General features: G+C 40.7%; 1 protein-coding gene across 1 annotated transcript in view; it reads right to left on the bottom strand.

The window, feature by feature from the left end:
- Positions 1–240: 240 nt before the first annotated feature.
- Positions 241–26,242, bottom strand: part of GAS2 (growth arrest specific 2) — a 127,244-nt gene continuing 101,242 nt past the window's right edge. The window contains exon 7 of the mRNA XM_023758899.1: positions 241–1,474. Within this exon, the coding sequence (XP_023614667.1) occupies positions 1,215–1,474 (260 nt within the window). The 3' untranslated portion in view covers positions 241–1,214. The remainder of the gene's footprint in view (positions 1,475–26,242) is intronic.

Below are 26,242 nucleotides of genomic sequence, written 5' to 3' on the forward strand. Positions count from 1 at the left end.
CAAAATTACAGTTATGAAGTAGCAATGAAAATAATTTTATGGTTGGGGGTCACTACAACATGAGGAATTGTATTAAAGGGTCGCGGCATTAGGAAGGTTGAGAACCACTGGCATAGATAAACACACACCAGTACAGGAAGTACCAACTAACTAAAATTTGACTTTTCCTTTAACTCTCAGGGAAAGATGCCATTTGAAGATTATCTTCATTTCCGAATAAAGCATTGATATTGAGACACATTTTTTTTTCAATTTATCTCTTTAATTCTTGAATCAGCAAGGACAATATTTTGCTGTTTATGGGTACAAAACAGCTCTGTCCGGGGTGTACAAGGGTATACATAAGTCTGTAACATGATTAGCTACAGTGAATAGACTTTACTAGACAGCATAGCAAAGTAGGATTAACTAAAGATATATTTTAATAAGAATGCTTTCAAATAACATGAAGTCAATGAACATTGGACTGTACAATTTACTCTGTCAAAATATAAATGTATGTCAGCTTATGTGTGTGAATGACACTGTCAGCCTCAACACAGCCATGTTTCTTAGGAATGTGTGGGGCAATTCATAAGCGGTTCTCTAGTGGGTGTACTGAAAACTTCCAAAAGTACCCCAGATACTTGGTCAAGGTAAGGGATAAACTTTAAGGCAATCTTCCAAGTGAATGCAAACTTTTCTAAAGTGGCCTTTCCAGTAAAGTTTTACTGTTGTGAATACTCTGTACTTACTGATAGTGCTGTTGGATGTTTTTAGTAGCACATTATCACACTAATTGTCACTTGTTAAAAATCTGGCAGTTAAAAAAAATGTCTGGGGTGCTTTTACTCTGTAGACATAAAGCAGGCACTTTGTTTTATCTAGAAATCCTAAAAAAAAATTTTTTTTTTCTTCTAATAACAGGTTGGTGTTTTTTTTACCTCTAGCTAGATTTGTATTTCTAAATACTGTATTCGCCTGTTGAGAAGTAATAACTTGCCTCCAGTTTGTCTAATCTAAATCTGAGTTTAGAATGCCTTTTCATAGGTCATTTTCTACAGAAGCATTAAAATAAATAGTGCTACTCTGTGAACCTTTTCCAATATGATGACACTTTCCTGTGGGTGACACCTTTTTCCAAAGTAATTTTCAGAGCATGTGAACTAAGCTGACTACCCTGGAGAAGTGGATACAGGCCATTCTGAGAGTCCCCTGGTCCTGACCCACTAGTTTCACTTAATCTCCTTCTTAGCCTTATAGTTGGCAGAGACCACCAGGTAATTATCTGGATTCATGTCCTTAAGGGTTGGAGATTTGCTCTGGATGGGGGACGTTTTGCCATCCACACGGGAGATCTGCAGCATCCGGCAGGGGTCGTGTTTCAACAAATACCCCGCGAACGTTTCCCATCCTCCTCCCACGCGGACCATGACGTGTTTGTTGTGCAGCATCTGAAATGAAAGGAGAGCAAGGGTGTTACATTCCGAGCGTTCTTACAGTATCTCGAGTTAACTTTCAGCGCTAAGTGTTGTGACTGCGTTTGGTCTGTCTTGTTTTTCACGCCCGGTTGTCTATCTGCTCGGGGCGTCATAGCGACTGACTTAGCGAACCGTTTATGAAAGAGGCTTCGTTTATGCCACGCGAGTGGGTCCCGGGTCCACATCCCAGAAGCCAGGCTCGCCCGGCTTAGTGAATGGGTCTGTGTCCAATCCCTGGATTGGTTTAATGTGTCAGGAGGCGTTTCTCTGACACCTGATAGTCCATTACAGGCCCATCTCTGCCCCCCTTTCCTGCTGCTGCCTCAGATCAGTGCTTCTATTCTCCCCACCAGGGTATCCGCCTTGGAACCGGGACTTAGAAGATTACGGAAATGTCTGCTATTGAATATAACACTAATAACCACACAAATATTTGATGCCAAATAGAACTGCAAATGCACTCAGGAAAACAGAAGTCTTCCAAGGCAAGATGTTATTGAATTGGCCCAAACATGTATGTTTGTTTTCCTCTACTCTTATGCTTCCTTATTACTTTAGAATACATCTTTTTAAGAAAACTTACCTTCAGGCCCGTGAGCCGTTCAGAACTCCAGGTTAACAAGGCTACAGGTTGAAAAGGTGAAGAATGTGTGGTTCTTTCTCGCAAAAACATGTCAGAACTGAGGTTTGGCATGGAGAGCCACAGAATTTGAACTTGGCATCTATCGGAAAATGTAAGCTCACGGGGCAAGGCGGCACCATCACCAGACCCTGCTGACCCTGTCCCCGGCCCACAATGTTGTGAAGACATACTGGCCATGTAATCTTGGGGATCTGGGAAGTTGTTCTCATTGCAGGAACTATCCGTTCTATTTAAATCTGTGTGTCAACTAGCGATCTGGACAGCTTTTCTCAGAGTATGTCTTGGTCTTTTCTCCTCCCTTTATTGGAAAGACCTGTGCAATTTTCTTGTGAATGGTACCGACTGTGTAACATGAAAGTGAAACGTTTAGCTGACTTTTTAAAGTGGAAAATGCCAGTTCAGCACCCATTATCCCTAAAATTGATGTTCTATGTCTTTGACTCCCTTCAAGCTGGGGATAGCTTGTGTTCATTTACTGCTTCCATCCACTTGTTGAGGATCTGGTGAAAGTTTTGAAATCTTTCTGTGTGCCCATACCCACCAAGTCCTGCATGTGTGCTTAAGGGTTTCACAGAGCCCAGAAATCCACCCACAGACTCAAGCTGAGAAATCCCAAGTCGTGGTTGGCACGAAGCTGTTTTCAAAAGCAAATAACAAACCTGCTGAGTGTCAATAATTAAAACTGTTAGACTCATGAGAGTTACATCAAGTAGGACCACAGGTTATTCTCATTTAGAATATTGGAATTTTAGAATAGACAAGTCTTAGGGAACACATTCTAGCTAAGAGTTTTTAAACTTATTTTAGCATCAGATTCTACATGTTAAACAAAATCTCAGTGGGATCCCCTGAAATATAAAGCAGGTACAAGGAGTCAGGATTTGGCTTTTAACTATTTTGCCTCCCCTGGTGCAGTCCACAGCATCATGTTTTTGTTTTGTTTTGTTTTGTTTCAGATGAAGATACTCAGGCCAAGATCTTTTATGTGATTTGCTTAGAATAGGACCCAGGTTTCCTGACTTCCAATCTAGTGCTCTTCCCACACAAATCCTCCGTATATATAAAATTCCTCCGGGCTTAACTAGGCTGTCCTATTCCCAGTCCCACAAGTTCCTGTGTATGCCTGTACTGCCTGCTTCCAAAACTTGGGAGTTGCTGGAACAAAGGCTGGTGTCAAAATCCTACTTTGACCCTTCCTCCCACTGTTCTCGGAAAGTGGCTTTGCCTATTGCTGAATTGCTGGCATCTCTTAGCCCTGAAAATTACAGTTAGAATTGCCTCTAAACATCTTTGGCAGAATGACCAAGTTCATTTCAGTGTGAGGCTATTTCAACCAGAAGAATCATTTTTAAACAATTAGTTAACAACTTTGAAAAACAGTAAAAGAAATGTTTAAGTGCAAACTCTCTTTGCAGAATCTAGTGAATCCATAGGCCCAAGCAAAGTGGATCCAACATGAAACAGACATACTGAATGTGCATAATATAGGAATTAAATGTCTGACCACCTCCTCTTCCATATCCTTCCTGTAGAAAATCAGCAACCTATAATTTGCTAAGAAAGTCAGTGGACCAGTGGGCAACAGTTTCAAGCCTGGGAATAAGGACCATTGGGGTTCATAGCCCTGTAGAAGTCCCCTGCCTTTTCTTGGTATGTGGTCAGTCTCAAGAAAAAAATGTAACACCCACTTTCATCTCCCTAAACAAAACCCCTCTTGTTTAACCTAAAAGCAAATCAACATGCTATAAACCAGATCTCTGTCAATCTTTTCTCCCTCCCCACCAGTGCTTGCCTACAAAACCCTAATCTTGGATCAGTGTAGAAATTGTCCTTCTAAACCAGGGGCCAGCTGCTGAGCTCTGCCGAAGAACTCTTTCCAACTCCAAGGCCAATTGCAATTAATTTCCTTTCTGTTTTACTTGGCTCCATGTCCTATTCCTCTCTTCTTCTTCTCACCCTTCCTCTCTCCATTGTCATCCATCTTCTGATGGCTTCACCTTTATTAGGCCTGGCTTCCTCTCTCTTGGCACCTTCACTGGCTATTTTACTTCATCCTACATTTATCCTTTCCTCCACCTTTCTAATTACAGAAAAGAATGTCTTTCTGCCCAAGGTCAATTCCTCCCCCACATCACCGTTCCCATTGCCACTCATGCAGAACCTTGCTGCATGGAACATCCCCTCTCTCTTCTCGCTGTCCAATTTATTATATAATGGTCCATAACCTTCCGGAAATAAACATATTCAAGCCTCTCCCACTCGTGTCCAAAGCAAAACTCTTCTTCCACCCCATCTACTCTGTTCTCATGCTTTCTCCTTACATCTGATATTCCTGATAGCTCAGTTTTCACTCAGTGTCACCACTTCTAACTTGCTATTCACTGTCCAACCCACAGTAGGCTTTGCTTCTGCCCCTAACCTCAACTGACTGCACTGGGAAAAGGAACCAGGTGGCTTCTAGAATTATCAACTCCAATAGATGGTCCTCAATCCTTATAATTTTTTATCACTCAAGTAAGCTCTCTGATAGTATCCACCATTCCTTCCTTGAATCTCCCTACTCTTTTACTCTCTCTGACAGGACTCTCTGCCCTGGATCTCCTGCTCCCTAGTTATCTGATTGTTCTCCCTCTGCCTCTTTCATAGGTGCGATTTCTGCTATTTTTAAGTTCTGCTGCTCTAAAGGATCCTGAAGGATTTACCCATTCTCCACGGCTTTTCTCATTCTATTTGCAACCTTATGGTTTTCACTACCCAACCTACTCTTGTTTCCAAATTGTAACTCTAGCCCCTGCCTCTTCCCTGAGAATCAAAATGCAAAGACATCCCTGTCCATCACCTCACACTGGAAGGTCCCTCAAGCCTTTGCTAGTAAGGTTGATGGCATGGGCATCTCTGTAATGAGTCAGAAACCAAACACATTCATTTCCTTCCTAAACATTTCTCAGGGTATTTGCTACCATTGCTACTGTTTCATTCAGTGCCTCACCTTTTCCCTGGGCTACTGTAAATGCCTGACTGCCTCAAGCCTTCCCCTCTCTTGATCCATTTATTAATTTACTACCAAAAACAATTCCTTAAAATGCAAAATTGATTGTCTCCTGCCTAAATACCTTCACTGGCTCCCTCTCTCCAGTAGGCTGAGATTTGGTTCCCTTTATTTGCATACATTATTCTCCATGACCAGCCCTGAAACCTCAACTGCCCTGCCCTGAGCTCTGGGACCCATGAATTCTTTCAGATTTCTGTGCCCGGAAAACATACTCTTTCTTTTGGCACATTTTCCACATCTGCCCTAACTGTGGACTTTCTGCTTTGTTCTCCCTATTTACCATGACCACAAACCTCCCCAATTCAAACATCACCTCCACCTGAAAAATCTATGATCACACCTCTCACCAGGGAAGTACTCCTGACTGTATTCTGTTTAGTTTACACCTTATTTTATTGTTTCACTCCTTCTACCATATTGCAATTGCTACTTTACCTGTATGACCCCTTTAATAATGTGTGGGCTCTCTGAAGAGAGTGGTGATGTATTTCTCATTTTGGTAATCTCATGTATGGGCGCTCCGAACAGTGTCAATACTGCAATCATATAGTAGTCCCTTCCAGGTATATTGCCACAGGCTCTACTTTGGTATATCACTATCAGTATTACTCCCATTTTGTGAAAAATGGATGCTCTTGGGAGAATAGCTGATGCTCTTATATAGCTTGTGCAAGTTCACTCAGCAAATCAGGGCAGAACCGGTTCATTATTACCACACCCAGTTATTCTGTCAGACTCCTAGATTTGGTTTTTCATGTGTCTGCTTAATTACTTACTTGTGATAATTCATCACAGGCAGGGGATGGAACATCAATGTCAGAAATAGTCATAAGTAGCTTAAGCAGATTAAATGCTCATGTAAAATGATTTATAGTGTTTACGTTCTAGTAAACCCTAACTAAACATTGAATTGAATTTCAGAAGATTATCCCCTAGCGGCCCTAATTATTTCAGAAATAAGCATGTCTCAAGTAATGACAGGATATATTTTGCCAGGTATCTGTTGGCATAAGCAAGACTGGGCTTTGATTCTCTGATGAGGGTATATCTACGGCTCTTTTATTTTTGATGCTTCACAATGTTGAACAATTTTGTGTTCTTCCTTCCAAAACATAACTTCTCTTGACCCCAGGAGCATCAATGCACATGTCAATTGGGTATTTAATATTGATTTTCTATGCTGCTGTTGGTTGCATTTCTTCTTGAGTAAAGAAAAATAAGTTAGAGTTGTTATAAATCTTCCCCAGTGCATGTCACAGTGTTTTTTGCACATTAGGTCTATTCTGACGGTTACTATTTTTTACAATCGGCCTCATTTCTCACTATGCCCCTGATCCCAACAAAGGGAAAGAGATTCCTGCAGATGACAACATTTCTTAGTATGGAAGGAGGAAGGGGACACAATAACAAAAATCTTGCCTCAGTATTTCTCCCAATGGCCTTAATGGTGTTCTGTAAGCAGATCTGGGTTGTTACAAACTTTGCAAGCATTTTCTTTTTTGATGTCTCTGAGTCACATTTCTTGCCCCCCAGAGAAAAGAATCAATCTGCCTCAATGTTATGTTGCTGTTTTTTTAGTAATTTTTTTCAGTAATGGGAAGAAGCCTTCCCATTCTTATCAAACACATTTTGTTTAACGACTTGGACCTATACTAATGCTTAATTATGTGTAGTTTTCAAAGAAGGCCTCTTCCTATGTGCCAGCAAAAGGGAACCTTTTTCCCTCAAATGACATAGAGTCGTAATATTAGAGGACATACTAAGGGCCAGGTAATCCACAAATATGCCTTGGGGAAAAAAAAGAACATTAAAAAACACACACAACATTGAGGTCATTGGCAATACTCTCCTTTCACAGATGTACAGACAGACAGAGAAAGGGTCACAGAGGGGGTTCCCCAGAGCCAGGCTAGAAATCACATCCGCTTTATTCCCAGCCAAATACTTGGATTTATGATTGAACTGTACTAATCCAAAAACTATTGCTTCAAAATTAATTCAATACTTAAAGGTGGGTGGATTGCTTACTATACTGACCCAGCAGTGGTTTGCAACCTCAGATCAGCCCTACCTTTGTCTTAACTAGATTTAATGCACAATTGGTTAGGCTAGTATGTGTTGACCTAAAGCCTGCTTTCTAGTACCACCTTTTAATCTTATCTTCCTGACATTATAAGATAAAAACTGTCTCATAACCAACAAGTGCTATAGCTCACCCAGGTACTGAATTCAAAGAAAAAAAATGGGTTAAAAAGAAATGTTAATTCTCCCATATCAGTTTAGAACATAACAGGAAAATTTAAAAGGTGTAGAAGTGGTTAATCAATAGCTCCTTACAAGTCTGATGTCACTGTGGTATCGGGGGTCAGTACTCTGGCTCTCATATATGACAACAGGATTTCAGAAAAGAGATGTTTTCCCGCTTAATTAGGGAGCTTGGAGAGACAGAGTAGAATCACATTATGTAGAGTAGGTACTAAGAGCTTAAAGCAAGAAAAAATAGGTCTTTTTCTTCTCTTGGGAAAATTAATTAGTCTTTAGAAACAAATACATCAACTTCATTTTTTGTTGACGAGGCATAGCCAATATTTATAGAGATCACAGACTATCCTAGGTTTTACTAAACAAAAAGAAACAAATACATTTGTCTCACAGAACAGCCAGAAACTACTGTGGATTTATTGGTAATGCATTTGATTTTTGAAGTGATCAAGCTGTATACCTCTATGCTATTCAAGCTAAATGCTTCATGCTCCTATCTGGTAGCTTTCCTTCATTAATTCCCCAGCAGAGACCTGCTTGCATGTTCACATCTGTCCTAAATCATAATCCCTGTGAAATGCTTCAGGTGTCAGGACAACACTGACAAATCTGTTTCATTCTGATTCCAATCTTATGTGGGTGACCTTGAAAACAGAGACAAGCAGGAGTATCTGCCGAGTGCTCTGAATACCAATGTCCTTAGACCCTGAGGATGTAAAGCTTTCCAGCGGGTGCCCTCGTGGTCTCTCACTCTCCACTGATTCACCCTGTAGTCCAGGGCCAGAGTGGTCTTTCTATAGGGACGATCTGATCATGCCACTGCCATGGCTAAACACCGTGAGTGGTTCTCTGCAGAGTTTCTCGGCTATTTTTATCTCCAACCCACCCGAGGAATAGGACTCTATCCCCACAAGAAGTCAAAGATTCTGGGAGATCAGTATTGTGTATGTGTTGGGACTGGGTGGAATCTGTACCTCCAGGTTAGGGCAAAAGCATACATAATTTGGAGAAACAATCCACCAGCAAACCTGATACCCCTCACCTACCTCTGTCCCACCAACCCCCTTGAGAACAACAGTCTGACACACCAGGCACTTCATGGCCCAGCTAGAATTCCTTCCCCACCTGATTTCTCTCTATGCCAGAATGACCACATACAACTGTGCAGGTTGTGCACTGCACACCTGTGCAGCTATACTGTGCCCTTCTTGTCTGTGCCCATGCCACCCTCCAAAGTACCTACCCCATAAATATTCTGGATTCTTTGGAATCCCCTGAAAGTGTTTTGCTTTTCTGCATGCAGAAAAATGCTCCTCATTCACCAGGTGAATTCAAATGAAGTCCCTTCCTTTGGCCATTTAACAAATATTTATTTGTTAAGTGCCGGGCAAAGTTATTCCTTGTGATATTTCATCCCCAGAGGGCCCAGCACAGTGCCAAGTATACAATGGGCACTCAGTAAATATTTGCTAAATGAGTGAATGAACAAAGTTAACACCTACTAATGCTTCACCCAGGCAGCAATGCCTTTATGAAATACTAGAGGCCCAATGCACGAATTTTGTGCACTGGTAGGGTCCCTAGGGGCTGCCAGCTGCCCGCTGGGTGCTCCCTCCCTTCCCGGAGCAGTAGCCTCCCTCCTTCTGGGGCCTCCCTCCATTCCCCCAGCCGGCCCCACCCCTGGTTGAACTCCTAGAGGAACTCCAGGTCAAGGGGACAATTTGCATATTATGCTTTTATTATATAGGACTTTTGTACTTTCTAACCTTTAGATTGCCTTCTTTGAACCTTGTGAATTTCCTGCAAAGTGCCTTTAATACTTTGTTGCCTTATTTACTTATCTATCTTTCTCTAATTCCCTGTGACCTCCCGAAAGGGTGGCATGGTTTGCATACCTGTCAACAATTACAATATGTGATAAGTAGCTGACATTGCATATTTTTGGAAAGATAAGAAAAGGGAAAAGAGGAAATTATTTGTCTTTAGAAGACAGAGAGAAAAAACTGGGATGTGAAAAATAATCCACATCAACTATTGTTTAGAGAATTGCTTGAAAGAGCTTTTAGGTCAAAGAATGAATGAATCACATAAAAAAGAAAAAGGGAAAGTCTTTTGCGAATCAATTTTTAAAATTGGACAGGAGTCTTGGCTGGGTAGCTCAGTTGGTTAGAGCGTCATTCCCATATGCCAAGGTTGCAGGTTTGAACTCCGGTCAGGGCACATCCAGGAATTAACCAATGAATCCATGAATGGGTGGAAAAACACATGGATGTTTCTTCCTCTTTCAAGTTAACCAATAATTTTTTTAAGTGGCTAGGAAAGAGAAAAAAGAGAAGAGGGAAGGGAGGAAAGAGGAAGAATGAATCCAGAATTAATTAATGATACTATTCTCTTGGTGAACTTCTTCACAAGTCCTCATTACACCTGGCATTTTTAAAAATATCGCTCACTATAGTGACAAATTACTTAGTAAAAATTTCACCCCCTTCCTTTTATCTTTTAATTCATAAGTGTTTGGTACACTCAGCACAACTCCAGCTCTCATTAAGTCCTTTCCCACTTAGCGGACCACAATGGCTCACATTTCTGCCCACTCTGTTAACCACTCTCCAGCCAGCCATCCTTTCAAGAGACAACCATCTCTGACACGGATTGCCTAGAAGAGATATCCTACCTTAATTTAGATCAGTTCAGCCTCCTGGGATATCATATGCTTCCTAATACCTCCTTGTCAACCCTGTTCAGTGTGTTTTTACAAGCCATCATAACTTGAGTGAAAATATTGTTTTTAGAATGCAGGCGTCTGCTCTCCAGAGAACGAGTGTTAAATTAATTTATAGGACAACAGACTCTGTCACCATCTAATATTATGCTAAAATGGCATATGTTCAACATTGGGCAACTGAGAATTCAGCTCTCATCCTGCGGGACCCTGCCACACGGAGGAGTAAGAGGGCAGGTGTTCCATCTCTGGTTTGCCATGTTGAAAGCCTGATACCTGCATTTTTCAGGTAAGTGATCAGGTTACCTGTTCCCGGGGCAACTGAGGCTCTGTTAACCACAGCTGACATGTGCACACTCGTTTGTCATCATCTCTAGCTATTTGAAATGATAAAGGGTTAAATATTACTAAAATAAATATTTTGGAATTATTGCTTTACTGTTCATAAAGCATGTTTCATATCTACTGTCTCATTTTTATTTCCCTAACAGTCCTTTAATAATGATGCCTTTTTCTTAGATAAGGCTTCTGAGGGATGGCTTAACAGTAAGCATTTGTTTTCTCTTTACCAGACTGCCTAAATATGGTTCCTACTAACTAGTTGTACAACTCGGAGACATTTAGTTAATCTCTCTATGCCTCAGTTTCTCATCTGTAAAATGATTGTAACAATTCCTTCTTCCTAGAGTTGTTTGGACAAAGATATCAATATGTGTAAGCATGTAGCAAAACTTCCTGGCAGATGATACTCAATAGTAGCCGGCCATTGTTGTTATTATTATTAAAACAATAATATTGTTGTTGTGATGATATTGATAGGCTTCTTATAGATTTTACTTAATTCTTGGAGCAACTTTTAAGTGGTTTGCATTATTATCTACATTTACATATGAGAAAATGGTAGCTCAGAAAAATTAAGAAAATTTCCCAAGATCACTTACCTAGGAACTGACAATATTTAGATTTGAATCTGATTCTCTCTGACTTAAAGACAATACTTATTACTACTTAACTATACCTGCTAAAGGAGCTTTGCCAGGGGTCCTGGTTGTCTTGAGTTCTATGGTTGTCTTCTCATGGATAACACATTTTCTTGGGAATGCATTTTGACATTTTTATGATGTCGCCATTGCTGATCATATTGCCCAGTCTGCACATACCCCAGCCACAGGTCAAAGAAGATGTTTAATATATGCTCGGAAAAATATATCTGAATTTGAACCTGATTGATTCACCCAAACAAAAAAAATGTTGAAGGAATCATATAGGGGAGAGATCCCTGTCAGTCTGCAAAGTACTTTCTCTTGTCTCATGTCATTTTGTTCTCACCCCTGCTCAGTACTATTCCCATTGCACAAATGGAGAAATAGGCTTAAAGGGTTTGAGTGGCTCACGAACACAGAGCAAGAACACAGATTTACTCTTCTGATTCCCAGTTCTGTCATGTGTTGTCTTTAGTAATAAAACATACATTAGGGCAAATGTAATCCTCAAACTCTAGTTTGAAGGGTGAACTACTACTACAGGACCATAAATGGTAATACCCAACCCCCCAACTGGAACAGGGCTTTGAGTCAGAGATCTTCTGGCTACTGAAGTTGGTCAGAAAAAAATGTCTGGGCTGCTTTTGTTGTTTCCTTCCGAGGAAGTTCAGTTCCAAGTCTCACTGAAGACTAATGACTCTTAGTAGCTCCTTTCTGGAAGCAAACATGAGAAGAGGCTAACGAAAGAATGCAAGGATTGACTGGCACGAGTGCCATTTGCATCTGCTTGGAAACGTATGTAGGAGCACCTGATTCCAACAGCGGGTTAGTTCTCACCTACTGTGGTGTTAGGCCCCCATTTCCCCAGCCCTGCGCCAAATAAAATTAAGGTGCCTCACCACAATCTAACTACCTATGGCATCACTTCAGACAGGGAAGGCAAAGTTGTAAATATTTCATAGAACACTCAGCACAGTGAGAGCAACGAGGTGGAAGAGGCTGGTGCTGGAAGGAACAGCTGCCCAGAGGAAGGATTTGTAGCTGGTCCGATGGAAACTAGAATTCATCCACCCCCAAAACGTAGTAACTATTCAGGAAGGAAAGCTGGGATCTGAGGGACAATGGAAACTCATTCCTTCCACTCATCAAACGTTTGTCTGATTCAGTCTGCACTCCCATTCTCTCTTTTACACACTGGTGCCAAAACCCAACAGACAGGAATCAGCCCTCAGGGAGCCACATGTTATTTTGTGATGATACACACCAGCGATTTCCAACCTGTGTCATCTTGGGTCCTGAAAAGTAATAATATTGTCTGTAATCCAGACACTGGAAAAACTATTACTTCACTGCTGTTTTTCATGTACCTTTAGCATATTGGTAAACCCATTAAAATGGAAAACAAAGTATTACTCAAATATATTCAGATTTTTTATTGACAAAATATTTGAAAACATAAGCTTCCTTCCTTTGAAAGCAAAGTGTCCATTACACAACCCAAATGGTACTTCTACGGGTATTGACTTGACTTCTGTGCGTTTTTGAAAATGGTCACAATAAAATGGTCGAGAAAAATTCACCCAAATCCAATCTGTCCTCACCATATCCACTGCTATCTCCCTAGTCCCAGGTTCTTTCATCTCACCTGGATGACTGCAATGACCTTCTAACTGCTCTTCCTGCATCTGCCCTTCCTTGCCCCACAGTATATTCTCAACAGAGAAACAAGAGGGATCTTGTTAAAACAGAAGGCAACTCATGCTGCAACTTACTCAAAACCCTGCAGGCTCCCCACATCCAACGGCCTCCAAGTTCCTGTGTGGTCTGGACTCCCGTGACCTCTCTGACTTCCTGTCTCAGCACTGGGCCCCCATATGCTCTGTTACAGCCACATTGCCTCCTTGCTTTTTCTCAGACACTCCAGGGTCACTCCAGGCATGCTCCTGACTTGGTGTCCCTTCTGTCTAGAAGACATTTTACCCCCAGGTAACTGCAGAACTAACTCCTTACCTCCTTCATGCTCTTGCTAATCTCTCACCTTCTCAATGAGGTTTACCCCAATCACTCTTTTAAAATCACAGTCTCTGCTCCTGGCACTCCCAATCTGCCTTACCTGGCCTTCCTTTTCCTTCTCCACCCACCATGACATTTGCTGCTTTCTAGTAAGCTCTACAACTTACAATTGATGTTTACTGTTTATAAAGCATAATTACTCCTAACTAGGGTTGCCAGATTTTTATTATATAAAAATACAGGATATCCAATTGAATTTAAATTTCAAATAAACAATGAAGAACTTTCTTAGAATAAGTATTTCCCCTACTGTATTTGGAACATACTCATTCTAAAAAGAATTGTTGTTTATCTAAAACTCAAGTGTAACTGAACATTATTTTATTTTATCTGGCAACCCTACACACACACACACACACACAAATACATATACACAGGAATATAAAGTCCTCGAGGGAGTCAGGAACCTACTGTTTTGTTCTCTAATATATCTTAGCCCCTATAACACTGCTTTTTCATTATATATGTTCAATAAATATGTCTTAGATTAATGAATTATTACACATTTTCTCAGGATGGCCTCTGCAAAAACAATGGAATAAACAGCTCAAGACGTGTGATCCAGGAAATAGAGGGTCCAGTGTAAGAACAAGTTAAAGACTCAGGTGACACAGTGAGGCCAACCCGAGGAAGGGGGAGATGTGCAAGGACCGGAAATGAAACTGCGAGATGAACTGGTGTGTCTTCCTGTGACATCACTGTGATGGCTTTTACAGTTCTCCAAGGGGCTCTGGCTAGGGGCTTCTTAGTCAGACTTATGACAACAAAATGAGACATTATTGACTTCAAGGAAAGTAAAAATTGTTATAAAAGGAAAAGTAGTTGTGGCACACTACAATGTTTACATGACCACAATAAAGTAAATGCTGAGTACTGATTTTTAGACATTTTCTGTGGTACACGCTAAGCCCCAAGGTAGCTCATGAGTGTACCATAGAAAATGTCTGAAATTTAAAAACGAAGATACATCAGCATCATTGTGTGGTTTGAAAACTTGGAGACAAAAGAAGCAGCTACAAGAGGTAAAACTAGCTGCTTCCAGGGAGAACTCAGGAGAAAGGAGTGGGAAGGGAAGGAAAGGGAGGAGGCAAGTTTGCTCTTTGGGGTCAGACATCTTATAGCACCATTTTATTAATGACATACATGAATTTCTTTATAAAAATTAAAGTTAAAATGCTCAGTTCTTCTATTTAAGAAAACAAAAGAAAAATGGGGAAAATAGAATTTCTAAAACATCAACATAGGAAATATATATAATTCATCATCCATAAAACAACTTATTGCTATAAAAATCATATTCTTCTTTTCCAAACTGGCAAATTCTCATATACGTCACTGCATAAGGATGTAATTTTATCTGAAATCACTACAAAATTAATGATGATCTTTTTTCCCCCACTTTGAGACACTTCAGGAGTCGTGTATAATGGAAGAGTATTCAGATCCTAGGTACCTCTGGGCTACCCAAATCTCAAATGGGTTTTCTAACATTTTAATAGTACCTAGTGGCTCATTTCATTTTATCCTCTAATGTTACTTTTAAAGCTATTTTCATATTATACATATTTGGATTTTTCCCAACACCAAGCAAAACCACCATAGTATCTCCAGGTAAGACTGTGACATTAACTTTGCTTCTATGTACTGGTTCCCTTTCAGTTATCTCCCCCTTTTCTATAACATGTTCTTGACTCTTGAACAATCATACGTCTCAGCATTTCTCTTCTAGAAACTTTCTTTCCAAGATCACGATCCCTGGTTCTTATTTCTCCCTGCACTCTAATAGAATGCCACACCCTCTCCAAAGCTCGATCACTGCGGTCCCTGTGATCCTAACTGGCTCCACAAACCTTCTCTGAGGCACCAAAGGCTTGCTCTTCCCCTAACTCCGTTTCCCATGCTGTGTGAACAGATCAAGAGTATAGAGGGAAAATATAAACCAATCTCACCTATCAATGTATATGTAAAAATATTACTATTTGTATATGGATTTTTAAAAAATCTTTTGTTTGTATCTCCCCACACAGCTATTCTCTTTGCTACACATTGTGAATAGATTGGTTTGTTCTGAATTTTTTTAAAAAATTTACTGAATGTTCTATGTCCATCATTCATTTTCCAATATGAGTAGGTGAAGTTTAGAAGCTTCCAAACTGTTTGGCCTTCATAAAGATGAAGTCCAGAAGAATTAAACAATTCATAACCTACTGTGTCTATCCATTCTTGCTTCAGGGACTGGTCACATGCTCACTTATAAATGAGTCTTTTGTTCTCTGGGGCCACACACTCTTTTGGTAAAAGTCACACATATCTAATGCTCTAGGAAGTTATCAACCAAAACTGCCCCTCAAATCCACCCCCTTTTCAGACACAACCTCACAAAGTTTCCCTGATGATTTTCCTGGCTCTTAAATTTACTTTTACCTTCAAAAATTCTGGTATCTCTTTTCTTGTCAAAGTTTACACTAAAATTTTCACCAGCCCATCTTCTATTTTTATATTTCCATAATTTTCTATCTCTATACTTTCATTTCTGTTCATGATTTTATAAAGTTCTTCGTGTGTGTGTGTGTGTGTGCAGGTGCACGCGTGTGTGTACAGGTGTGTTATATACACATGATTAGAGAAATAACTTACATAAATTTATCCCATCTGATACTGATACATATTGGGATTTACCATCATCCCTGTGTCTTGTCTTCCTTCCCCTACTGTTAAGAGGGATACTGTTTGACTAACTAGGGCCTGGCCAGAGCACTGGGATAATTTTCTATTTGTTTATCTGTATAGTCCAATTCTCTCAAATGACAAAATCCACAGAACAAATGCTGAGCCATGTGGGTCCGTTGGCCACTTCCTTTTCTTTGCTCAAACGCCCGTTGGACATGATAAGTTCCTGTTTGTACAAGCATCTTCACATATTTGGGGGACTTAGATGCATAGCAATATCTGCAGGTCACTAAGAAACCATAGTTTTTCAACTAAAACACCATCCTGTGTCCCTCTTATTATAAGTTAAATAATGATGTCGAAGGGTTAACAATACCCACTCCTCATTGACACATCTAACCTATATTTCCTAACACTTTGTTTCAAATTCAGCTAAACTTCCAGTAGTGTACTTGTTTATATAAGACCTCACATACAGACTCCAGCCCTAACTTGCTAACAGAAAGGTGTCCGTGCTTGCAATACGACTGACAAACTCACACCACAAAATTACCATCTACAGCCACCCCCTTAAATATATGAATGACTGAATAAATGAATGAATAGATTGGTTGAATTTGCTTACAATTCACTAGGCATTGCATCATTTTTGTCATCAATTATTATAAACCCTAGATAAATTAAAAATGATAAAAATCACTAGTTTATATGTAATGACCACAGCATGCTTTTACATGTGTGGTTCTCAACCCAGGAGGCATTTGGCAATTTCTGGGTGCATTTTCGGTCCTCACAAATGGAGGGGTAGTTGCACTGGAGTCTGGTGGGTAGAGGCCACAGATGCTACTAACCCTCCTACAACTCACAGGACAGTGCCCTCCACAGAGAATTATCTGGTGCAATATGTCAACCATGCCGGATTTGAGGAACCCTCTTCTACACCATATGACTGTTCATACAAAGTAAAATTAAACTGAAACCATTCCTGTAAGAAACATTTGAATTATTTCCCCCATCTCAGCTGTAATTTCTTGTTTTTTCCTGTCACCTGAGCTCTCCTTTTAGTGTTGTTTTTACCCACGAGATTATTTAACATGCAAGACACAAAATATTTTGCTATAGGAATAATAACAGTAACAAGAAAGGGGCTGTAGCGGCTACATAGGGCAGCAGTGCAGTGCTGAAATACAGACCAGAGGAGGAAATGTACACCATTTCATGTTGCAAAGGCACCCTGATGCCTTTCAGACAGACAAGCCGTGTGACGAGCAAAAAGCCTGCAAACCATTTCACTTGGGTCAACCATTTCATACTTGAAGAGATAAAGGGAACAAGTAAATTCCCACAGACACATCTCAACGTTATGTAATGTCTGTTTCAAAATCGCTATCAAGGTACCAAGCAAGCTTTTTCTAACCTTCAATACCTGTCAACGAAAATGTAGCAAAATTGACGTTCTTACATCTCGGCACTAGGTGGCAGCAGCACACAAGTGTGTGGGCTCATCCTCGAATAAAAATTAGTGCTGCATTGTTAAAATTCTACTGGAACGAAAGCAGTAAACATATTTTTCTCCAACATTTCTCATCATTGCCTTGTATTTATTTTACTGGGCTTAAAAAGCACTAAGCTTCTTTTTTTCTACATAAATCTACATTTCACTGTAGAATATTTGTGAGAGTAACATTTAGTTTATATGTCTGTATGTATACACATATATACACACAAACTAATTATAGACATAATAATTATGCATGTTATATGTACATAGATTACATATATCACATTTAATTGTATAAATTCTTACATGCAATACATAATGATGATGAACATGATACAATAATAAATAATAGTGATTCCCCATTGAGCGATTTATCTCATTTAATACCTTTGACAACCTTATGTAAAAGGTATTAGCTTCTCCCTTTGCAATTTAATTGCCAAGCAACACAGAGATTGAACGACTTGGCCAGGGACACACACTGTAATGAGCCACAGAGTGGGATTTATGTTACACATTTCACAGAACTCTAAGTCTGTGGTATTTTTGAGACCAGGGATTTTGTCTTAATTTCTATTCTCCCTTACCAAAGGCTGATAAATGCTCAAACAATGTGCTATATCAGCTGTAAAAACAGCTTGTTCCCATTTCAAAGTGTTAAGAAAAAACAATTCATGTGGGAAACTAAAGACAGTTACTAGGATGCATATTAAAATGTGGATTGCCAGACCTTATCCCAGACTAATTTAATCGGATTTTCTCAGGGAGGGTAGTTTTCTTAAAATTCTCCAGGTAATTCTACTATATAGCTATTGCTGAGCATCTATAGGATGGTGACTACGAGTAAGTTTTTAATAGTTTTAGAAGCCTTTCCTCACTTCTTGTTGATAAATCCTCAAAGATAGAACTGAAAATACCAAATAGCCAGGAAGAAGGTTATGGGTGTGATGCTTGGCACTGAAAGAGATACAGGTATGCAGCTCACCAGCACCAACAACGTCCCACCGTTGGTGTTCTATTCCTTTTGTGATAAATTGTGTGCCTTCAATGACAGGCAGGAATCTATGTTTGCCTGTTGAAATAAACAGTATTTCCACAAGGCCAGCATTCATAGAGGTCTGTGGCAGACAGAATCATTTCCGTCCTACATTACTGATTATCTTTTAGGACCACAGCAAAATGTCCAGGATGTATCTTGAGAGGTAATTTATTATTAGTGCTAACTATAAATGACTATTATTGAACACAGATCTTTGCACATAATGGGTGAGTGATAACCTTTTACTGTATGAGTATCTGGATAAATGGGAACACAGAGTGACTTGTTAAGTGATGAGATCTAAGGCTGGTCTTATTGGTTGAGCTTCAAAAATCCACTTCAAGGCATTCCTAAGTAGTCTCTGCCAGTATGTCTATCCAGCCAATTGTTTACAAAATAGTCAAAACCGATGGTGACATCTCAGATAAAGTTCTCCTTTTCACTAATTAAAAAAAAAAACTCAACTGATGTACATGCAGATCTGCTTTCAAATAATGGAAGTCTGGCAAGATTTGTGATTGTTTTAACATAACTATGAGATGTAATTAGGAACATTTTATGCTCTTCTGAGGTGGCCCCAGCAAAGGTGGCTTGCCTTTGGAAAGATGCAATAATAAGAGAATGGGTTTTGCGCTGTTGTTTTTTCCCCCTTTGGTTTTTAACCGAAGTTCCCCATAGAAAACGAACTCCTTTTGCAGGACTTATCCAATAAGTCAGCCTTTACGCTCAGAATCAATTCAGAACACGACATGGAACTCATAATATTAGCATGAAAGCAATTCCTGGACACGCTAACATGTTGACATGTTCTCGAATTATAATGGCAATTCTCCCATAAAAATAAAACCATCAATGTTAATAGTTCTGGGGTCTTTTTGGGTCATTTACTAGTATATTCCTGTAGACTCCTCATCCTACAGAGGAGGCTTTCTAACACTCGGAGGCTTTCTAACAACCCTTCCGGGATGGGGGCATGTCACCCAGTACCGTGAGTGGCAGGGAGCTCAGAGCAAACACTCCAAGAGCCGCAGTAGCAAAGGGAAAGGTGGAGACGCACTTAGCAAAGAGCCTCCAAGAAGACTGCGTTCCACACAAACTGTCCAGGCACAGCTGTGGAGGTGACTGGGACATTCTCTGATTCCCAAGACATCAGCAAAGTCCTTTAATCAGCAAGTACATTGTTCTGTTCTGGATAAAAAATTGTTCTTGAATATTAAGCAGCTGGTGATTCAGTGCCATCTGGCACTTCCTGGTGAAGCACAGCTCCTATATAGTAAGAATGTGTCAGGCGTAAGGAAAAATAGTTTCCAATGAGGACAATGTGTCAGAGTGAATCAGAGAAGCTAGGTGAGAGTGTGAGAGAGGACAATACCACCCACTCAGGATAGTGAGACCTTACTGTCCACACAATCTATAAGGATGCCCTTTCTGAGTGCCGTGGGTTATATTTTTGTTTTTCCTCCTCAGCAATAATACATAGAGTAGGTTGGGCTTAGTTGACAAAACAACTACAACTCAAACACTGTCCTTGACCTTCAGAATCACTGAGGATAGAGCATGGAGAGCGTGATAGGGGAACTTTAGAATTTTTTCTACTCCTCCCCCACCCACCCCCACCAGCCCCTTTTTGTTCTCCAAAAGTGAGGATGCCCTTGCCATTTAATCGAAGGCTTTTACTTTCATTAGGTTTATTGGAGCCTTCTGTCCTCAAGCCAGAAGCTGCAAAGTGGTCTGCCAATGAGTCTAACCCAGTGATGGCGAACCTATGACACGCATGTCAGAGGTGACACGCGAACTCATTTTTTTGGTTGATTTTTCTTTGTTAAATGGCATTTAAATATATAAAATAAATATCAAAAATATAAGTCTTTGTTTTACTATGGTTGCAAATATCAAAAAATTTCTATATGTGACACGGCACCAGAGTTAAGTTAGGGTTTTTCAAAATGCTGACACGCCGAGCTCAAAAGGTTCGCCATCACTGGCTCTAACCTATGACTTCAGACCTTATAGAGGGAACACCAAGGAAAGAACACCAGGAAGAAAGAACACTGAGAGGGATGTCTTACAGATGCAGGTTAAACGCTCTTACGTGAGAGTGAAGATGAAGATAAGCAGAGGGCCTAGACCACTTGTGAGAACACGTGTGCAGGACCAGGTGTGAGTTCCAGGCCCACGGAGGAAGGATACAGGCAAGAGGAGCACACCCAGATGGTGTGGCCATGACGGTGAAGAACCCAGCAGACCTGGATCGTGGGATGGGCTCAGTGAACTCCTCAGAGTGATCAGCTGCCCCTTATAGTTTAAGCAGTTTCTGCTCCAGGCCACACTCTTACTGCACAACAACCTGGAAGGCAGGCATTTCTATATCTATTTTACAGATGAGGACACAGGCTCCCAGGAGAGCAGTGCCTCACCAGGCAACACTGCTAGTCATGGCAGAGCTGGGGAGGGGAGGTCTTGGTGGGGCGGTGAGAAATATGAACTATCTAGGCCAGAAAATACCTTAGATAGCAATCCAATGCTTTGCTTTTCACAGATGATGACAGGGGGCTCTTAATTGACATGACTTGCGCAAGCTGGCTTTGCCAGGATCAGCTGAGTCTTAACCTTGTTGAGACCTCAAATGGTGCTCCCCAATCAGTTCACAATTAAGGATCCCTTTTACTTCATTTTTCTTTTAAAGTCCATGTTTTGATGGAATGAGGATGAAGATGATGGTGATGGTGATGATAGGTACAATGACTTTTATAGGTAATCAACCTTTATAGGCTACTGTGTGCTCATTACTCGACTGGGTATCCTTTCTAGTTCTCATTAACAAATATGTCATAGATATCATTAATCCCCTTTGTTATCGATGATAGAATTCATTCTCACAGTTGTTGCGTGACTTCAAGTGATAAAAGAATACCAGGGAGGGCTCTATTTTCTCTATACCCCCCCCCCAAGCCCCTTTTCATTCTCCAACAGTGAGAATGCCCTTGCCATTCTTCTTACATATCATGCTGAGAGAATTTGCCTGCAAAATCTGTTTATTAAGAGATAACTTACTCCCCATTTTAATTAATCAAAAACATATATAGATATAGATATAGATATAGAGATATATATGCTATGTAAAACATCAATTGATTAGAATAAAGAAATAATTATTGTTCTAGCTAGTTTGGCTCAGTAGCTAGAGCATTGCCTGTGGACCAAAAGAGTCCTGGGTTCGATTCTGATCAAGGACACGTACCTTGGTTGCAGGCTCCTCCTCAGCCCAGGCCCTGGCCGGGCCTGTGCAGGAGGCAACCGATTGATGTTTTTCTCTGTCTTTCCCTCTCTCTTCCACTCTCCGTAAAAATCAATGGAAAAATATCTTCAGGCGAGGATTAACAACAAAAAAAGAAATAATTATTATACTAATTTGACCTAAAGCCTGATGTTCTGGTGTGCCCACACACCCTGGCCATTGGTGAAGGTACAAGTATCATTTTGCTTTCTGAGATACTGAAATTAGCCTATGAGCCCTCATTTCTACAAGGCCTGGGGGTCAGCTATCTCAAGGTGGATTACTTTGTTACATTATTATACAAAATAATTCCTGCTGATTTTATATTCTGGGTCTCCATATTTCGCAGAGTTAAATAATAAACCCCATATTTACTCACACATTTTTAGATAGAAGCACAGATCCACAATTGTGCCTTGCTTTGCATTAAGGTTCCCAATGCAATCCCGTGAGCTGTTAAAGCGGCTCCGAACCTTTGCCTGTAGAAACAAAGGCACTGGAAACACGCAAGAGGTAATGAGCACTGCGCTTCTCTCTCTGGGCGAGAAAAATTACAAAAGAGGAATGATAGATGGTGCTTGCCAGAAATTTTAATTAAACCTGTGAGTGAAACATTCTGAACCAGGCCAAGTGGCAGCTGCACTCATACATGACCTGCTGAAATAGCAGGGGCGGGGACATGCGTCAGGAAATAGATATCCTGAGAGGGCAGCCATAATATCCTTGAATCTCATTTAATCCAGCTCTCCATAAAGCCTAGCTCTGAAGGGCCTGCTAGGGGACTCCCCTCGCTCAGGAAACAACTCAGAATACAAAGCAATCTGCTCTCGGTTGCCTAGTGACACCAGCGTGTGGACCACAGTGTGTCTTCCGTGTGTGTGTGCTGTCCCTTGTTTATCCAAAGACAGTATTCCCTGCCACTCCACATGGCTACCTTTGGTGCAATACTTACATCATGAAAAGTCCCCACCACGGAGGATTCCATGTGAAATGTCTCTACGAATTATGACTAAAGAATACCAGGTATCCGTCTCCACTTCCTAAGTCCTCCTATTGCCTGCTTTCCCAGAAAGACATTGAGCAGACGCGTCTTTTCTTATCCATGTTTCCACATGTTCCCTCATCAGGCTTTGACACACATTTGGAGACAGGAGGAATAACTTAAAAATAAGACATGAACGTGGTTCAGTCCTGACTTCATCACTTGTAAGCTGTCTGATTCTGGCCTGATTTTCACTGCTCAGGTTCTCATCTGTGAATCTGTCTAGCTCTGGGGGCTGTTATAGGGCCAAATGTCCTTAATTCAAAGTGCTTTGTAAATAGTCAAGCATGAAATAAACAGGGCCTGTGACTATTTTTTCTTTCTTTCTTTCTAAACCATGCTTACTCTCCTCTTGAAAGTTAAAGACTTATATGGCTTGAATTCAACCTTGCATCCAGTTAGAATTAAGCTTCTTGCAAGTTGATACATTTCATGAGAAAAGCATGCTCTTCCTTATTAAAACCAGCCATGATAGGTTTGTCTCCTGTAAGAATTCCACAAAAATAGCCAAACAAAAACAAAAACCGCTATTCAAAAGAATATATCATTTTAGTATCAGTAACTCTTGTGCCTTTAAGTTTTATTACAAATTCCAGAGTCAAAGTCTTAAATTCAAGGCCACAACTAACGCTGGATGATCTGCCACATGGCAGTTTGGCTTACATCTGATCTTCATGGTGTTTACCCTGACTTCCTGGGAAGGACAGACCATTCCTAGTACCTTCTATCTTTCTCCAGGGCAGTAGAAAGTTTAGTGGGGGCAGAGCTGCTAGAATAAAAGGCTACTTTCCCAGTCTCCCTGCAGGTGGATGCGGCCACATGTCTAAGTTATAGCCAAGGAGATGTAAGCAGAAGAGTCAAGTGAGTCAGGAACTTTTTTTAAGTGGCACAGATGTTGTGTCCCTTCTTTATCCCTTCCTCCATGGTTCTGCCCAGGGCCATGTGTCTGGGACCCAGCACTAGCAATGGCAGAGTGATGGGCTGGAGAAACCTTGAGTCCCTGAGGACTCTGAGGAGCAGTCATCCAACTGCCCTGGACTTGCACGCTGGAGAAACAGACTTCCTTCTTCTTTAAGTCACTGACGTCTTGTTGGTTTTTGTTACTCACAGCCAACTAATGCAATCCATTTTCCACATCCGTGTTTTCAGAGTCCCTCAACTTTCCAAAACCCTGCACTGTCTCAACAGTATGTTTATTCGAGTACAATACATTTGGCAAACACAGGGAGGGGCAGAAGTAGGTTTACAGTTGTGAGTACCCAAGATGCAGAGTTTATTCTTATATTATTATTTCTTAATTATTGTATCATTTTCAATAGGAACAATGGCAAACCTACTTTTGCCTCACCCTGTATTTATCACACAACACTCACATGCAAGACCAAGGACCAGAGACTGTGTGGTACTGAGAGGAATCTGTGAGCCACTCCAATATCAGTCACACCCTAAAGGACCTTAATGATGAAGAAGGCAAGTGAAGGGTGAGGCACTGCGGATCAGAACCCATGACAGACATGTGGGGAGGTAGGCAAGATTTTTGGAGGAAGGACAGCAGGAATAAGGATTAAAAAAATGAGATGTTAGGAAATGGGCAGAGAAAGGATATGCATTCCAGAAAGACAAGCGGTATTTCCAAAGGCCGTTCAGCAGAAAACAGCATGGCGTGCTGAAAGAAGGGAAGTCCAATATGGCTAGAGCTGAGCGAGGGAGATGACAGATAGAGTGGAGGGTAGGTGGGCATGGTCCAAAACTTCTCACTCTATTCTCTATTGTCTCGCCATCACCTCCCAAACTACTGGGATGGACAAAAACTGAGAAAGATGACTAGCGCTCATGAAGAGGAAAATTTTAGAGCCCATGCTTCAGAATTTTCTTGTGGGTGAGCAGATAGAATTTAAACCCACACCACAGAATCAAAGCACTCCCTGATTCCAGGCTGTTTTCCCCCTCAAAGGAAAAAACACTGAAGTGATAAATGATAACACTTAATGGGACCATTGTTTTGCCCTAGTTTATATGAGAATGAACAGACCAAGCTAAAATATGCAAGTCATTCCTCTCAACAGAACACTTCTTGTTCCCCTCTGTTCCCAATACTTCTCATTTACAGAAATAAATAAATAAATGTACCTCTCCTCTAGCGGAAGCTGCCTTCTCAGAATTATTTTTCTTTGTTTCCTACATACGGAAATATTGATGCCTTTCACTCAGCAAATGCGTGTATGGGAACTCCTAACATCCTCCATGGAACTGGGAAGAGTGAAGAGCCCATTAAAAAGATTAAATAATTCACAGAGGACACTAGAGGGAAGGTGTCCCTTCTCTCTATGCTTCCGAGCCTTCGTGCATGCTGTTTCCTTTCTGATTCTACTTGAAGCGCTTTCCTTCCTCCTTAGCATCCTAGAGCCTCATCTCAGACTTCCTTCTCCTAATAGCCTTTCTTGGTTCCACAGGTTCAGATTAATGGAAAAATCCTATGATAGGTAATCATATTGGGAATTCCAACTCCAAATCTGAAGAATGTCTCCTATAAAAGATTAATGAAAAGTAGATGTCTAAATTAAACTTTGATGTCTCTCCCAACATGATCTAAGTCCTTAGAGTCAATATACCAAGTACTGCTTTAAGTTCTCTCCCAAGCAACTCAACTATGTGTCCCTTAGATAAATCTTCAAATGTTTTGTTCTTTTAAAATATGGTCAAAGGTCTCTGTCTAATATAGCACACTAAATACATGTTACTCAAAAATATGTCTTGTTTCGAAAGCCCCTCACTTTAAGGAAATCAGAGAGAGAACATGGTTGAAGATAAGCCCATTTTAGTAGATCCAACATGCAGTAATATGAGAAAGCACTAGTTTATTCTGGAGAAATACTTATAACATAATAAATAGATTTGGAGATTACCGAGTATGAAATTACATGTAAAATTAAAAAAAAACTACCTTGATGTATTTGACTGGGAATGTCTGAGCAGCAAAGCCTGGGTGGAGGCATTTTAAGTACATCAACACTTCCCTCAGTAGCCTCTGGTTATGTGGAAACTGCTGTAATCTAAATGGTTAAAATGCTTACTACGTTTTCTATAGCCTGCTGTGGGAAGGAAGTCAAAAGTGCCATCTTGGGTCCTGGCCAGTGTTCCAAATGTCAGCCCACACACAAAAGGGTTGTGAGTTTGACTCCTGGTCAAGGACGCACACCTAGGTTGCAAGTTCAATCCCCGGCCCTGGTCAGGATGCATGCGGAAGGCAACCAATCGATGTGTCCCTCTCATATCCATGTTTCTTTCTCTACCCCCAACCCCCCCACTTTTCCACTCTAACTAAAATAAATAGAAAAAATATCCTCAAGTGAGGATTAACAACAACAAAAAGAGTGGCATCTTGGGAGTGAAATGATCTAAGACGTGCCATCAAGGGCAGGCAGAAAAGATAATCTTGCTACGAAGAGAACAACAGTTCACACCAAGCAGGTCCCAGGACAAGTGTTAATTCCAGCCCTTTGCCCACCTGGCAAGAC

The sequence above is a fragment of the Myotis lucifugus genome, unplaced genomic scaffold (genome assembly GCF_000147115.1).
Source record: "Myotis lucifugus unplaced genomic scaffold, Myoluc2.0 scaffold_143, whole genome shotgun sequence".
Lineage (NCBI taxonomy): Eukaryota > Metazoa > Chordata > Mammalia > Chiroptera > Vespertilionidae > Myotis > Myotis lucifugus.